The sequence below is a fragment of the Pteronotus mesoamericanus genome, unplaced genomic scaffold (genome assembly GCF_021234165.1).
Source record: "Pteronotus mesoamericanus isolate MK-2021 breed Mesoamerican mustached bat unplaced genomic scaffold, CSHL_Meso_final contig_56, whole genome shotgun sequence".
NCBI lineage: Eukaryota > Metazoa > Chordata > Mammalia > Chiroptera > Mormoopidae > Pteronotus > Pteronotus mesoamericanus.
In genome coordinates this window covers 28,169,294-28,187,137 of record NW_026555201.1, presented here as the reverse complement: position 1 = coordinate 28,187,137, position 17,844 = coordinate 28,169,294, and the positions used below count along the sequence as shown (strand labels likewise).

General features: G+C 35.6%; 1 protein-coding gene across 4 annotated transcripts in view; it reads left to right on the top strand.

Moving 5' to 3' along the window:
* Positions 1-13,138, top strand: part of ATP2B1 (ATPase plasma membrane Ca2+ transporting 1) — a 126,043-nt gene extending 112,905 nt beyond the window's left edge. For 2 of the 4 annotated variants that reach the window (XM_054580187.1, XM_054580188.1), the window contains exons 20-22: positions 944-1,126; positions 1,502-1,588; positions 9,508-13,138. In XM_054580187.1, coding sequence (XP_054436162.1) covers positions 944-1,126; positions 1,502-1,588; positions 9,508-9,819 — 582 coding nt within the window. In that variant the 3' untranslated portion in view covers positions 9,820-13,138. Of the gene's footprint in view, positions 1-943; positions 1,127-1,501; positions 1,654-9,507 lie in introns of all 4 variants that reach the window. The other 2 variants (XM_054580190.1, XM_054580189.1) reach the window with 2 other exon arrangements.
* Positions 13,139-17,844: the final 4,706 nt, after the last annotated feature.

Sequence of the window (17,844 nt, the reverse complement as noted above, 5' to 3'; positions counted from 1 at the left end):
TTGATAGAGATCTTCTTAAGTAGGATCCATACTTGGTCCACCTTTCTTTTTTGACTACAGTTCTAATTATTTTATAATGTTTTCTCATGGACAGAACAGAACCCCAGCAGTGTCGCCCCCATATCTGGGTAACTTTTCAGAAGAGTAAATTCTGTAGCTACATATCCCAACAGGCACCAGTTACCACCTTTGGCTGACACTGTCTATTGAATTTAAGTGTGCCATGGTAGAAAGTACTGATACGGGTGGTCAGAAGACCAGGAGTCCTAGTCCCTCCATGAACAAGTCCTTTCTCGTGTCTCTGAGCCTGTTGCCCTAGGTGGTTAGAGAGATATTCTCTGAGCAGTTCTGCCTCTGACTCCATGCTTTTTTCCCCCTTGATACAGCCCAGCTTCCTTAAGGAAGATCTGTTCACATATATAAGTTAATAGATAGTTGTTTGTGTTTTTGTATCCCTTATGTTTTCCGGGGCATCTGTTTCTGTTTGATGTCTTTATCAATCAATCAGTGTTAACCCAGATTCTTAAATAGTTGCTTTTAAAAAAAAAATACATTTCATAAACAAAACACTATTTTTAGTTTAACTTTGAGGATTTTTGTAATGCTGGTATGTTTTTTATCATTGAATTCTTATACCGCTAAAATATAAACTTGTTTTGCATCCAATGAGACACCTGCCATTTTTATTTGAAATAAATATAATTAATATGAGTTTAAGTAAATAAACTTTCTTTTTTTCCATTCTAACTTAAATCTTTTGTGTAGCTAAGAGAAGAATATTTTTGGCTCTGAGAAAGAAAGCCTCTGAGAGACAAGATCTCATTGCTTCATTGGTGAAGATAGTTGGTTACACTTGCACTGTTTTCAAACCTTTTATACTCAAGTCGATCAGTTTACTTGTACTTGACAGGATTTATTTCAAGCTCTTTCCCCTGTGTTGTAGCTTATTTCAACAATTCCTACTAGCCGTTTAAAATTCCTAAAAGAAGCTGGTCATGGAACACAAAAGGAAGAAATACCTGAGGAGGAGTTAGCGGAGGACGTGGAAGAGATTGATCACGCTGAAAGGGAGTTGCGGCGTGGCCAGATCTTGTGGTTTAGAGGTCTGAACAGAATCCAGACGCAGGTATGGGCCTGGAGAGAGGTAGGAGAGATGATGGGAACGGGAGCCAGCGGAGGGATTTTGGACCTGGGGAGGAGGTCCTTAACTTCCTTTCTAGCCTTCCCAGCCCACAAAACTTACTCTGAAAAATAATATTGGTTGCTATCTGGAATGAGTGAAAGTTTTAACTGATCATGAAAGAATGTGTCTATATGCCCCTAAGCTCCTTTTTTCCTAGCTTTTCCCCCTTCATCACAAAATACTACTCTTGCCTATTTATCTGCTCTGTAAAAAGTGCCTTTTTCTTTACTTTTTATATGTTGATAGATGGAATGGTCCTTTCTCTTGTTCTCTCTCTCTCTTGCTGAGCAAGCTGTCACAATCTCTGATTCCTTGCAGATGGATGTAGTGAATGCTTTCCAGAGTGGAAGTTCCATTCAGGGGGCTCTAAGGCGGCAACCCTCCATCGCCAGCCAGCATCATGATGTAACAAATATTTCTACCCCTACACATGTAGTGTTTTCCTCTTCTACTGCTTCTACTACTGTGGGGTGTGAGTGTGTGTTCCTAAGTGCATGAAATTAACATTTCCTACTTCACACACCTAACGTTTCTCATTTTCTCCTTAATGTTTAAATTCATTGTTCAGGCTTTTCATAAAGCTTTCTTTTCGTAAAGTGGATTGAGACCTCAAAGTGTTGTCATTGTTGTTGTTTTATTTCTTAGAGGGCTAGATAACAGGTGGAATATTTGCAACCAAAGATTAGATATGACATCTGTGAGCTTGTCTCTATGCTAACTCTGATCATTAATATGGGGAATAAAATTGTACCTTAGAATTTGTGAAACAACTATAAATTTTTGAGTATATGCCTTCAAACATGTTCATATTGCATGGTGTCCAGAAGCATGTGATTTGAAACTAATCTAACAACCAAGAAATTGTATTTTTAAGGCTAAAAATGAATGTAGCATTGTAACCCTTGTTGAGGTTGGAAAGTAAGTTATAAAAGAAGTTCTCAATATATATCCAGTTGTTTGCCTTTTTAGCCTAGACATCGGCCTTGTTTTGGTTTTTGTTTTGTTTTTTCCTTTTGGGGGGGGAGTATAGTCTCTGTGTAAGCCTCAGAATTCCATGGTGTATATAGGTATTTTTTTTCATTTGTATAATCAAGTTAATTTAAAATTGTATCTGAGATAAGAAATAGCCTATTATCTCAAGTTTACCAAAGTAGAGAGTGTACCATTGATTAATTATTGAACCATTTCATGTCATACTTTCCATTAACCGACTAAAATAACAAATTTCCTTACAGGTTATTTGTAAATGGTAAATACGCCAAAGCCTTTTAACCTATGTCATCCTTACTGTAAATTAGGGTCTTGATTTTTGTTGTGTATTATCAGTGTATTGGAGGCCCTAGAGATATAAGCCCACCCACCTCCACAGTCAACTGAGCTACCTAAGGTTAATCTTTGCATTTGGAGAAAGACGTGTCTTTGCCATGTAGTCTTTAGCCAGTTAAGGAGAAGATGAACCTTGGGAAGCTGGGGAGAGGGTGAGTTGAGGGAGAACACAATGCAGTTTTAAGGAAAACTGTTTATTCATTGCCTTTTTGTTTACTGTTTGCTTAAGTGCTTTTTGTTTGCTGCTTTTGACAGTGTTCTGCAAAACAGGCAGAACCGGAACTATTCCCCATTTTACTATGAGCACTGACTGGGAGCTTAAATTATTTGTCCATAGCTAATAAGCAGAGGCAGCATGATGAAGAACGAAGCGCAGAGAAGTGCTCTGAGGACACACTGCCCTTGTAACGTTAGAGCAATAAGTTTACATACATGACAGATAGGAATCTGTTTTAAAAATTCCCCTGCTACTACTTACTGCATTGAAATGGTATATGTAAATTGCCTGGCCTTGTGCCTGGGTCGCTAATGTCATTTGCATCCCTCCTTCCCAATAAGGTGGAGTATGTAAGGATTCCACCTTATTTCTGGCTCTTGAGGGCAAATTACAACTCATTCTTTCATCTCCTTCCATTACTATTAGTTTCACATGTGCAAAGCCTACCATAAGTCAAGGCTGTGCTAGAACCTTAAGACATTACAGTCTCGTAAGGAAAACAAACAAGTAGTTGAGAATTACTACATGGTAATGGAACACATAATATTATAATGGGGTCCTTAACATACCCTGGGAAGTCAGGAAAAATGACCTGAAGGAAATGACTCTTGAGTCGATTCTTTATAGAATTCATTCAGTTAGGGCATGACAGTGTGGTACCAAAAGAGTAATGAAATATGAAGACTTATGAGGCTGGAATGGATGGTAAGGATCTGTTTATATCTTGTAAGAAGGACTCAAAATGAAACTTTATCCTGAAAGAGTCTACCTGCACTGAAAATTTTAAATTTGAAAAATTTAAGAACAGGCAAGCTGAAAGATGAATAATGCCCTTTATCAGGATTTACCACTTCCTTATACCTTAGGACATCTTTGTTTATATGTTAATATATACTTTTTCTTGAGCCATTTGAGAGTGACAGGTATAACATTTCATCTCTGAATACTTCAGTATGTACCTCTTAAAAATAAGATTTCTCCTACATAATCATACTCTATTATCACAACCAAGAAATTTAACATTAATACCATTTTATCTCATATACAGTCCATATTCAGATTTCTCCAGTTGCCCCCAAAATATCCTTACAGCTTTTTTGAGCCAGAATTCAAGAAATGCTCATCAATATGTTTGTTAGGACTCTTTAGTTTCCTTTAATCTAGATCCATTTTTTCTACCTTTATTTTTCAGGGGGGGGGGGGGGGTGTTTATGAATCCAGGTCAGCTGTCTTATAAAGTATCCCACATCCTGAATTTCTTTGTTTCCCCATGATTAGCTCATGTTAAACTTCTCTGACAAGTTTATCTCCTGGGTGGCATGTATTCTATTTTTTATTTCAGCAAAATATTAAACAATTGACTTTTTTATTTGGAGGTTTGTCACATGAGCTTAGGTATTCTGTAATTACTCTATTTCTCTGTACAAGTGTGTTCCAGACCTTACATTAAATATAAGATCAGTCACCAACTTTGTTGAAGACATGCCCACCCACACCTGCCGCAGGCTCATTTCTGATGCACAGTATGCATGAGACCTCTGAGCTGCTGGAGCCCGGGTGATAGAGGGCAGGTTTGGAGTTGTTGCTTCATCTAGGTTTACGATATTTATTCTATATTCTGTGTTCTTGCAATGTAAGGAGGTATTGAGGACTGATGTGTATTTTTGTTCATGAGGTTTCATTGTACACGAACAGTTGCAGGAATTATATTGCTGTTACCATAAATTTCTTCCAGCCTTGCTGGTAAAGCTTTGCGTCTTATGTGGTAGGACAGAATATCAGCCAATATATAGAATTAATTGTCAGTGTTAATATGTGTAATGAAAGGTTTGATTTCCTTACTGTGTTCCTGTCCTAATATAGAACAGTCTTAGAAATATCTGTGGATTTCAACATTATTCCCTCATGTATTAGTCAGATTTTTTTTTTCACTCCTAGAGATCTCTAGAGAAAACATTCTCTAGTTTTTCTTTATTTATAAAGTATGGCATTCTAATATCAGTCTTCACTATTAGTAAATTATTTTGTTGGGTCAATAGTTAAGCCTTCCTGGAAAGGAGAAATTGAAAGGAAATCTGGTCTTGTAGGTGAAGGGTTGGTAAACTATAGATAACCTGTGGGCCAAATATGGCCTGTTGCCTGTTTTTGAAAATACATTTTTATTGGAACAGAGTCATGCTCAGTCATTTAAATATCATCTTTCATAGTTTTTGCTCTACATTGGCAGAGTTGAGTAGTTGTATCAGAGGCTCTGTAACTTACAAAAGCTGTATTTATTCTGGTTCTTTACAAAAAATCTTTGCCAACCTCTATTCCAGATAAGTAAAAGTTACAACATTATAAAAGTAAGTCTTACTTTGAGGAAATTCAATGTACAAATACTCAACTTTGGAAAACAACCTAGAATATTCTTTCTTGTTGTTTGGTATCTTTTGTTTTACCATTGCAGTTCTTTGTTAGTGCACACAGTAAATAAAATAATGTGTATTTCAGGAATGGGCAATATGTTGTAGAAAGTGAGATATATCAGCTAATGACTAAAATAGTCACATATTTTAGAGCTAACCTGGAGTGTCATGTTTTGGGCAATAATATTATTTTCTGCTATAAAAAATTAGGATTTTATTTAACAAAATTGGTGGTGTAGCAGAGTACATGGTTTTGTTTTGACTTATTAAATTTAATATATTTAATGTAAACTGATAATCATTTTTGGTTTCTTAAAATTACTTTATGATTATGATAATCACTGATTTTTTTGTTTGCCATATATGTTTCATGTAATGTTTTTCTCTGAATTTTTTAAAATTTTTCTTGACATAGGGATTTTGGATTTTTCTTAATTTTAATAATTTTAGGAGTTATGTCATGCATCGTAGATCTCAGTAAATATTAAAGGAATTGTTAAAAAGATGATAAACAGTAAGGCTTGGATTGCCATGAATGGTAATTAAAGTTACATCTTATTTTTATGCTTAAACTGAATTCTTTATAATATTAAAATAGTTTGCTACCTTCCTAAAGTTTTGTGCACACGGTTGTGCTTTTTAGTTACTCAGAATTACTACTGTACTCTGAGAATTGTACATATAGAAGATAATAGAGATCACAGCACGTGTAGGTTAGCTGAATGTTACGCCTTACACAGAGAGTGCTTTTTTATTTATGTTCTTTATGAGCAGAAAGTAAAACAAATCTGATTCAATGACCCCTGGCTAGTCTAGATTTTATTGTAATTTTATCTAATGTGAGAACTGTTCCTTGAAGTTCATTGCTTTGGAGTGATTCTGAGCTGTCCTTTCCTATGTCCCTTCATTTTGTGGCTAAGTAGAAGAGTCAGAGGAAGACAGCATTAACCTTAATCTCAGGAAGTGTTTTATACTAGTGATGTTAGGTATAAAGTTAATGTCCACATGTTCTCTTACTGACTTCCCAAAGAACCTGGAATTGGGAGTCCAGGAAACTGAGTTCCAAGTCATTTTGATGCTGATTAGGAGTGATGTGGCAAATCAGCCACCCTCTCAGGTGCTCAGTTTCACCATTTGTAAAGTGGTTAGAATAAAAAGTACAAGTATATTGAATAACCTTTCAACCTCTCATATGCTTGGATAACTTAGTGAATTCTTCCAGAAAGAAAAAAATGTTACAGTAATTGAAAAGTTTGGTAAAAAGGATCTAATCTCATCTGCCACAGATACATGTATGTGATTATGTGTACACACACACACATGACTCTTTACACTCTGCCTGGCTTAGAGCTCAGAGCTCATACCTTATACTTTTCTCCTGAGTTTGGATATTTTCATTTGGATGTTCTTCAGTTCCCCAAATTTAACATGTTCCAAAATTGATTTATTTTCCCCTTGATTCTTTACTACTACCCGTTACCCAGACTGGTCAAAACAAAGAAAACGTAACTGTTTCTCTAGCTCTGTTTAGCAGCATTGTTAGCAACCAAGTCAAATAAGTAGCAACTTCAGGGTCATCTTGAACAGTTCTCATCACCCATCAGGTTTGCTGGCTGATCCTCTAGTTTGTCCTCTCTGTACTACTGACCACTGACAACAACAGATATTTTTCTTTTGCGGGGGCGGGCATCCTTTTTGCTTTTTTTAACTGCATAGTTTCTTATTAGGACAGGATACTTGCTAAATGTCCGCATATGTAAAAAATGTAAGATTTCACAGTAAAAACAGTTGAATGACTGTAATGGTATGTTTAGTGAGCATTGTTTGCATATCATATGTAAAACAAATACTGTAGTCTTAGTACATGGGGAATAAGAACAACAAAGGAAATTGAAAATGTGTTTGCTGCTAATAGTCCGTCAAATGAAGAGACTAAAGTATAAACACGTGAATAGAATAGAATTAAAAACTAGCAAATGATAAAGTAATAGCAGTGCAAATTGAGTAGATGCTTACAGCTCAAAGTGTGAATTATGGAGAGAAATTTTATCATCCTTTGGGAGCTTTTTAGAAATGCAGGACCTTAGGCCCTTACTGAGTCAGGATCTGCATTTAACGAGGTCCTGAAGTGCTTCCTCTGCGCATTGAAGTTGGAGAAGTCCTGATGTTGACACTTGGGAGCTAACACTGTTCTGAGTGTGTATATGTACAAATTAATTTAATCTCCCATAGTAACCCCATACTATTGGTGCCATTTTTATTCTCCATTTTATAGTTGAAGAAATCTGTTTGCCTCAGGTTTCTTAGCTAGTAAGTGGCAGAGCTGGAATTTACACCCAAGCAATTTACCTCTGTCTTCCTCAGTCAGTGATACTGCACTCTTTTTCTGTTTGAAGGGCTGAATGAACAAGTTGTAAAGCAGCCTATAAACAGGACCTAGTAAATCAGGCAAGAAAACTCTTGAGGGGAGATGAGGTTTTAATCAGAACTGGGCATGCATTGTTGCAAATGTCAGGATTCCTTTCTTTTTATTTTTGTTTTAAAGATGTTATTTGTTTACTTTCAGAGTGAGGGGAAGGGAGGGAGAAAGAGAGGGAGAGAAACATCAGTGTGTGAGAGATACATTGATCAGTTGCCTCCTGCTTGCCCTCAACTGGGGATCTGACCCACAACCCAGCCATGTGCCCTGACTGGGAATGGAACCGGTGACCTTTGAGTTCACAGCAGGCGCTCAGTCCATTGAGCCACACCAGCCAGGGCTCCTTTATTTTTAAAGCTGCATAATCTTCCTACATGTATACTACATTTTCTTTATCCATTCGTCTCTCAAGTGGACATTTAAGTTGTTTCCATGTCCTGACTGTTTTAAGTAATGCCGCAAGGAACATTACTTAGGAGTGCAGGTATCTCTTCAAGATTCTGATTTTTGTTTCTTTGGATAAACTCAGACATCCGATTTAAAATAGGTGGTTATGAGAGGAAGGGGAAATGGAGAGATGTTGATCAAGGGGTACAGAGTTTCAGTTACGCAAGATGAATAAGTTCTGGAGATGTAACATATAGCATGGTGACTATACTGTATATTTGAAACTTCCTAAGAGGTTAGAAAAATAACAGTTCTTACCACACACACAAATGGTAACTGAGGTGATGGGTATGTTAAAATCATTTAAATGAAAAAATGAAAAAAAGTTCAAGCATGTCTACTTGAAGAAATGTATTAATTTTTTTATTTTATGAGATGATTTTGGTGACTGCTTTTTTTAATCTGGAATGTCAGTGTCAGTTACTTCTCTTATGAGTAAGAGATATCTTCATTAAATAAGGTTCACTAGAATCAAAACAAAAGCAAACACTGTATTTAAATTGATATATAGTAGATGTTAAACCATTTGGACCTTGTCCACTGTTTGAAAGTCTATACGATACTGGGTTAATAAGATACAATGTCAGCATATGCAGTGAAATTTTTTTTTAATTTTTTTTTTTTTTTTAAGTCAATTTGCCCGTTCATCCATCCATTTGGCAGACTTCCGAGGAGGAGGATGAATTGTTAGGCCATTTGTTTAGAGGCAAAAATACTAGAAAATTTTGTGTCTTCTCCTTGTGAACTATTTCACAGAAGAATCCCATAGGGGTTTTTCTCCGTTTTTGTTGTAACTGTTTTTTCTCCAGTGAGCTATAGTATATAAATTGATTTAAGTTTTAACGTATTATAGAGAAAAACACTATAACACTTTATAGGTAAATGGCATATACTCAAATATTTATAGCTGTTTAATGGCATTTTATAGGTACTTATTTGGACTTTGTCTCTATTTTTGTTTTATACCCCATGCGAATAGTGAGATAGATGTCAGTTCATTGTGGCATTCAGCTTCAATTTGCTTGGCTTTTTCATAGTTGATGACACCCTGATTCCTAGCATGATAAATAATAACCCTCTGTGCTTGACTTCGTTTAACTTATTTGAATTGTTTTCAAAATTACATTTTTTTAATTTTAAAAAATGAGCCAAAGCTTGTGTATGGTTAATATTTTGTTTGTTTCTTATTTGATTTTGTTTTGTTTTGTTTTGTTTTAGGGAAAAACAATCCTATAAAGTGGCTATTAAATTTTAGCCAGTGCCAATGAGATTTTCTTAGTATTACTTGGATTTCTACATCTTTCAATTCTTAGAGTATGTGGTTTTGTTGTTCTGTAGTGTCCTACTAAAATACTCATTTTTTTACAGTGTATTGCAAGTTCCACTGCATTACATGCAAATATGATTCACTCATACCTAGCTGTTTGTGGATTCAGACTCATAAATGCACCTTCTTTCAGCTAAGCTACTAGTGTACTGACATTCTTCTGTTTTCTGACATTTACAGATTCGAGTGGTGAATGCATTTCGTAGTTCTCTGTATGAAGGGTTAGAAAAACCGGAGTCAAGAAGTTCGATTCACAACTTTATGACACATCCTGAGTTTAGGATAGAAGATTCAGAACCTCATATCCCCCTTATTGATGACACTGATGCTGAAGACGATGCTCCTACAAAACGTAACTCCAGTCCTCCACCCTCTCCCAACAAAAATAACAATGCTGTTGACAGCGGGATTTACCTTACAATAGAAATGAACAAGTCTGCTACCTCTTCATCCCCAGGAAGCCCACTACATAGTTTGGAAACATCACTCTGATTGTAAGCTGAATGTTAACACACTAGCTGCATTGTAAAGAAACAAATTGAAACTGGGTCTTTTCACACATTGTGACAGACAAGATAGTATTCTTGTCTTTGGACTTCAACAGAAGACACACTTGTACGAATGTAGATTTATTTTTTTAAAAAAATGCAAAGCTTTCTGCCAGACTGAGGGTGCTTTTTAGGGGGTGGGAGAAATGAACTGACGGATAAACAGTAACTCAACATGAGTTGACCTGTGGATCATCAGTAGTACCTAGGAATGGTCCTGAACAGTATATTAGCAGAGCTTTAGTTTATCTCAATCATTTATGGGAGAGAGGGAGGAGTAAAGTTGGGCAAGTGAAGAGCCCTGGATCATGGAATTGATTCTTTAATTTCTGCTGTTGGCTGTTAATAATTTGGATTATTTATGTTTATAAATGATACAGATCTGTTTACAAGGTTTGTAGATACTTTTTTTGTTCCTGTTCATAGATGGGAAGCTTCCTTATAACTGATGCAGAGAAAAATTAGTCCTTCAAATACTGCTCTATTTTCAGGAAATAAAAAAAGGGTGTTTCTATTGAAACTGTACTAAATTTTTGCCTACAATTTACCTTGTTAAATATTGTAGATAAATTGCTAATACTAATAGCCAAATAGATAACACTAATGCTTTGTTTAAAAAAACAAACAAAAAAACAAAACAAAACAAAAAAACATGAGCAGTGGTGTTCTAATAAAGTTATGGCATCTGTCCTAATTAGTTTCTTAAATACATTTACTACTTAATGGTTTTGAAACAACTGTTTAATTTTTAAAATTTTTGAAAACTTGCTAATAACCTTTTGTTCAGAATTTAGTAGAATGTTTAATGCGGGACATCAACTGCATAATGAAAGATGCTTGAAATGCTTTTGTTGTTTCAGGCAAATCAAATTAAATCAAGCTATCAAACGACAAGAGAACCTTAGTCCTTTTTGTTTTTGTCTAAACATGTTAGTTCAGTGATGTCTTGGTGAACTGTGAGTGAACTGTATTGATTTTTCTAATAAATCCTTAGAAACCTTCATACAGCATGAGGGCTGTTGGCATTTTGAAAAAGGTTAATAAATAGAAGCATACGTGTTTTTCTTTTGTTTTTGGAACTTGTTTGTAAACATAAATAAATCTGCCCTTTTATTAAATAAATTCATGACAATGTTTTTTAAAAGGCATTTCAGCTTCTTTACTCAATTCTGCATATATGGTGCATCAGTCTGTTCTCTCTAACCACAATTGGAGTAAATTTCAAGATGGTAACAGCCCCATGAAGTACCACTTTAATTCTTCGATGATACTCTAATAGAACCAGATTAAGAAAATTATTCGCAATGTCACCATTCAACATATTCTTAATTGAATTTAGTTTGTCTAAAATAGTCTCAACAGTTTAAAAAAATAATGACCACCATTGTCTTTGATATATTTATTTTAATTCTTAAGTGGCCAAATAACAAATTATGGTAAAATAAGATTACATGAAAGGTGAAAATGGTCCTAAAAAATATACATATTTAGATATAATTAGTAAACAGTATGCTGGAATGCCCATTTCTAAGCCAATTAGATTTTTAAGTCTTTTGTCTACCTTCTTTCCTTTTTTTGTCTCTGTCTTTACCTTTAGGAACTGGCATTATGTTAGGGCCCAGGTTTCACCAGATATACAATCCTCAGGCTGACATAAAGTTTACGAGGACTACTACAGCATCTGACCCAGCAAAGAAACATTTAGTTGATGGTGCTTGATATTTTTGGTGGGTGGGGGGGAAAATCTCTTTTCTCTCCATCAATTCTTTGCAGTAATCCTCTGCAAGTGTTAGAAACACATTGGCTTTGTCAGCATTTGTAATTGTACATTTATTCATCAGGTATTTATAGCAAATCATACTGTAAAAGAGGTAGCATGATATGCTGGAAAGCACACCAGGCTAGGAGTTGAGACCTGGTTTCCGTTCTTGGTTTTGCCATTAACATGCTGCATGACCTTGGGAAAATCAACCTTAAACAGAGGTGGTGGACTAGACTATCTCGAAGAACCCTTTCAACTCTAAAAATAGACCCTATCAACTGGAGAGCCTTCAAGGCATAGGGAATAGAGAAAAGGGAAATATTTTGTTTTCTTTTTTATTTTGGTTATGCCTAAATATGAATGTAATTACCAAAAGATTTAGAAGTGCATGTGCTTTGGAGGATTTGTATTGAGCTTTTACAGTATTCATTTTTCAACTCAAGGCAATGGCTTTTTACACCAACTCTAATCCATAAACGGGTCTTAATTGACAGCCATGAAGTAGTAGCGAGACATGCTTAGTGTGTATTTCTCTCTGAGACACTGTAATTTCTATGAGAAATTTCCAGAGCATTATGTAAGTAGGAAAAAAAAATGCAAGCAAGCTGTTAAAGATCTTGGATCCCATTATATAATATGTATAGCATCTGTAATTCAATCACTTTTTCTCTTTTATCCTCTAAACAAAATATTGTTTAATTTTGCATCCCAAATGTTTTTAATCTTTGTATATTTTTTAAAAATCCTTTCTCCTCATCATTGCCTTTTTTGTGGTTGTAAATAGACTTACTTGCACTTTGAAGATGAGTTACTCCTTGTCATCTTACAAATATGTGATATGGTAATTTTCATAACAGATGTCAGTTTTGAACCAAGAAATGGTGATTTGTTTATAAGAAAAACAAAAACTGGCTTCATTTCTGTGAAATTGCTCTCTGAAAATTTCTTTTTACACGTGTAAGCCAACTGAGATACCGTGATGGTGTTGATTTCTTTCAATGATGCTTACCATCTATTTTAGCCACTGAGCCTTTTATTATTTGTCTATTTGTAAAGTTTATTTGTCTTAACTCATTTAATAAATATACTGTTTATCTGTTTCTGAATGGGGACTGAACTTTTTGAATATTTAAATTGATCGGAACATATTTTGGAATTTTTTCTACTTGAAATTTTAAAAATTTAAATGAAAATTCTATAATGTACTTGAAATGTTACAGTTGTATTACAGTGAGTCAGTGTCCCAGTGTGCATGATCTGGCCCCTAGAATGAAAGTGGGTATATTGTTCTTACTCTCATACCCACCGTCTTTAATCCTTGTAGCACAGTAGATTATTTCAGTAGTCAATGGGAGTATAATGTTTTGGTTTATAAAAGTTTAGTTTTTCACACTAACTGTAAAAGCTTTTTGTTGTTGTTGTTAAATAATGCAGACTTGTCCATAGCAATTATTTGAACTCTACGGTAACATAATCAAATTGCCTTTACTTGGTTTTTTTTTTTAACTAAATTATTAACAAATTAGCAACTTTGTTGAAATACTGAGTGAACTTTGATTATGAATACCGTATTTTTGTTAGTAAAAATCCTTAGTAAATTATTGAATATTTGTAAGTACCGTATTTATGACATGAGAAATTTTTTCATTTTATCAAATTAGGTTTTATATATGTATTATGTATTAGATTGAATTTTGAAGTGTTCCCTTTGTAAAATTAACTGAGTAAGAAAGGGGAGTTACTGTCTTTGCTTATTGACATTTTTCCTTCCCTGTGCTTTAAAGCAGTTCTGTCCATACTGCAGCCGCCTCCTCCCAGTGAGCGAGTACCACCTAAGACTGTGATGCCCAGACACCAGAGCAACCCTCATCTTTTAAATTCCAGTGTTGCACTCACCTGTTGCCCCCAAAAAAGATACTTTTGTTAGCATAATTGTGCCATGTAACTAAAATAATTTTTGAAATATCCTTGAAAGTAATCTTTTAGAATAAGCATTATAAAAATTAATGCTTCATTTATTAAGGGAAGTTCTCGTTAGCTCTGTACTTAGTACATGTCAAAAAGGAAATTACTTTTATCCTTATAATTTCCTTTTCAACCGATTGATAGTTTTTTCCTTAAATTCTCAATTGAGAATTTACTTTTATGCTGTTTGTTTTAGGAATGACTTTAACATTTTTGTCTGTTAGGAAAACACTTCAGCTTACAGATGCATATACTAAATATAAGCATGTTTAATCTGTATTCTCTGAATTTATTGTCATTATTGAACAATGTGATATTAATGGTTCCAAAGTAAGGAATTAAAGTAAGAAATGTGCACGTGTGCTTATACAGTATCAGTCTTTGGCACAACTCCCTTAACCAGCACTATGCCCTCGGAAAACTAGTTCCCAAATCAGTAACACATGTCTGGGTGTGGGTTCCCCTAAAATTCTCTTAATTTAAACCAGTTACAGGGACTACACAGTTTCCAAATTACTTTTAAGATTATTAAACATAAATATAAATATTGATCCCTTAGATACTAAAAATGAATACTGTCACAACATAATATTTATGGAGTACCTGCTTTATGCTAAGCACTACATGGATTATGTAAATAATATCCCTGTGTACTAATGCTGCCACTTTACATATGGGGACCCTGAGGCTTAAAGAGTTTAACTTGCTCTAGGTTATGGCAAACGGATTCACCCATAAGGCAGCTCTCAAGAGCCTGAGCTGGTACCTACTGATGTTTATTTTAGTACCACTGTCTTGTTAACCTGAGTTGAGGTCTCAGTGCCTAAAAATCTGTGCTTAACTTTTAAGTGCTCCTTTTCTGTTTTTCTTTTCTTACACCAAATGATACGGAAATGGTCTCAAAAGCCTTCATAACCATCCCGGAGGATAGATAGCTGAAGAGATTGAGACAAAGAATCACCAATTAAGATGTATAACCCAAAGTTTCCTTATAATCAGACCTCCTCTAATTGAAGAGTCAAAGCTAAACTTGGTAGAGTGGTGTTTTTAATAGCATACTTTGGTTAGAGAATTTTGTGACAATGCTTTTTAACTAATGTATTAATTTAACAGATCATTGCTTTAAAATCCTAAATAATTTGGAATGAAAATAAACTTACCGCATTAATGAGATATTCTGCATTTTTTGTTCTTAAAATTTGTGAAACTAAAGAATAAGATGTTTTACATATTTTGAAGAATTATTTTGTCCTCCAGCAATATTTTCCTTCATGAAAATTTTTACTCATTTAATATTAGCCTGAGAGTGACTCTTGTTGCACACTGGATTTTAAATTAACAATTTTTAAAATCAAATTGCAGCCATTATTTCACTACTGTTTTAATACCATTTATATTAATGTTGTTTATGGTTTGGTAATAGTCCATCAACCTCCCTTGTAGTCTGTAAAAATGATGTTTGCTGATTTTTATAACCTCTGAGGTAATACCAGGTAATGTCTTCATAGACTAAAAATTTATGAAGATAAAAATATTTTAAACATTTTTTATCTGTAAGACTGCTCTTAAAATCATAAATATTTAGTCTAAAGCATACCTTAATGAATAGTTTGAAAATATATGCAAAAAAAAAAAAAAACTCAGGGAGACCTGTGGTATTCAAATTTTAGGATGTTTTTAATTTATCGGTATTCTAAATCTTTTAACCATAAACCTACTCTTTAATTAGTTTCAAACCCTGTGAGAAGAGTAAGTCTATAGCATCTAAAATCATTTATCTTTCACTTTCTCACTGCTAAAGACTTAAAATGGGTAGTCAATCTCAACATCTGAAGGGTGGTGGGGGAAAGGGTAAATTGTAACAGTGAAGCTGCACCAGGTTTCTGGAGCCTCCTTCTAAGAACACCCCTCGTGTCTGTTTCACTTGTATGTTCTTTATCTACATCTCCCACTCTATTCAGTCAACAAGTATTTGGTACCTGTCATGGGGAGTTGAAACTGTTGTAGATTCAGGAAAACCAAGAAAGGTCCTTTGTCTCAAGGAATTTGTGTTCTAGTAGGTGGGAGAAACAGACCTATGTCAGGTGGAAGGAGATGATGCTGTGTTACATAGTGTGGTCAGGGAAGCCATCTCAGATACGGTGACATTAAGCAGGGACCTGAAGGAACTGAGGAAGCCAACTGCTCTGTTGTCTCAAAGAGCCTCCCAGTAGATAATGGTTGGCAAGTTGGGAAATGCGAGCAAGCCGTGTAGCTGCAGTGGAGTGAACCGGTGGGTGAGTAGTAGGGAATAAATTAGACAATGGGAGGCTTGGCCTGACTTTAAAGTTACGAGCCTTGGCAAGAACTTCGAGTCATGACAGGAAGTCAGTAGAGGGTTTGGGGGCACAGCAGCCATGTAATTGGACCTTTGAAAAGATCATTGGCTGCTCTATGAAGAGAAGGTTGGGCGTTAGGAAACCATTTAGGAAGTGGTTGCTTGTTTCAGCTGCCATTTCGTCATAGCACAGTTTTTCCTGCTTCTGTAGGCCATTTCTGAAGAGTTTTGTGGACCCCTTTCCTCCTCTGTTTTAATTTTATGCTTGCAGTTAACACAAAGCTGGCAGTATTTTTACTGTCAGCTCAGGAACCTTCGTATTTTTCCTTCGCTTAACCTATATGCAGCCTTCCGCATGGGTTGCAATAGTCTGTTTTTTATTGTTACTGCAGCATGGTCACAAATACAAGATGACCAGTTTCTTAGCTGGTCAGTCTCTGCAGTTTCTTTTTTCTTGCTTTGTAAAAGCTCTTTATATCTACAGATCTTATTCTTTATGCCAATGTGACTAGTAGTCTTAATTAATCAGTCATCCCCCAGTCTTATTTTTAGCTTATTAACGTCTGCTGACTCCATGTTAACCAAGGCACTCCAGCTGCTGCCGCAGTCCCGCTCTGCCATTTACCTCGATGGCTATGAACTGACTGAATGTATCTCTCATTCTTTCCAGGGTCATTCCTTGTTGCATTTATTCCAGATCTTCACATTTTTGTCAGAGCCAGGATTCACAATGTTTGTTAACTCTAGAACACATCTTTGCCATTCTACTTCTCACAGTCAACTAAACCGGTATTTTTTTCACATACCTTAGCAGACATATGCCTCTCTCCTGTTGCCAGTTATTTGCCCCAAAGATCAGGATTTAACATTTATCTGTGTTGAACTATTTCAGTCAACTCATCACTTTGACTTCTAATTTTGTTACCTAGTTTATTCTCAACCCTTCTCTGTTTAATATAAAGCTGACTGCCCAAGATAGCAGTTAGCTTTATACCCCTTTATGGAAACAACCGTTTTGCAATAAAACGGGAAGACAAATGACAGATTTGCCAACTTTTTGCCTGCCTTTTCAAAACCACTACCAGGTTGTATTAATGCTCATTTAACCCAGTCATTCAACCAGTTAGGGATCACCTAATTAAATGTTCTGTCGTCATACACACAAATAGACATCAGATCCAAAAGAAGATGATGCTGAAATGTTGCCAACTACATTTCCTATATTTCTTGGTTTCAAGTCCTTTTTTTGTTGCTCTCTTTATTTTCACTTTTTACTGTAACATCCCTAACCCTCTGTCTTTCTCACCAGGACTCTAGCCACGTAATCCAAATGTTCCTTAATCAGTCACCACTTTGCCCCATCATCTCTTCTTTTAAAAATAGATAAATAAATAGAAAAGAAAAAAAACTTTGAAAGCTCTTTGCTGCTTTACAACTCTGACCACTTTGTCACCTGCCCCTCTCTGCTGCTACAGCCATGTTCTTTGTTCGTGTGTTCTTCCCTCCTTCCTGTTGAATCTCTCCATGTTCTGGGCCCTTTTGTACTTCATACCTGTCACTGCATGCACCGCTTGACCTTCCATCCTCAGTGCAACAGATATGTTAGGGACAAATGCTGAAGGCTTCTTTTTCAGAGGAAAATGTTATTCCCAGGGAAGAAAAGGCTGAGGCTCAAAGAGTACATCTCTGAGGCTGAGGGAGAGGCAGTGTCATGTCAGAAGAGCATTTGCCTGTAAGTCCACAGGCTTAGTCTCTGGTTCCAGAGCTCTGCCTTGAACCAACCCCTGATACCTTGAGCCCGCATTTTCCTCAGTAAGATTGTGCGTGTTAGGCCCCATGCCCTGGCTTGGATGTTCAGATGAACTTGGAAAGTGAAAGCTCTTTAACAGTTACAAAGGCAACGCAAAGGGGTACTATAGCATCTG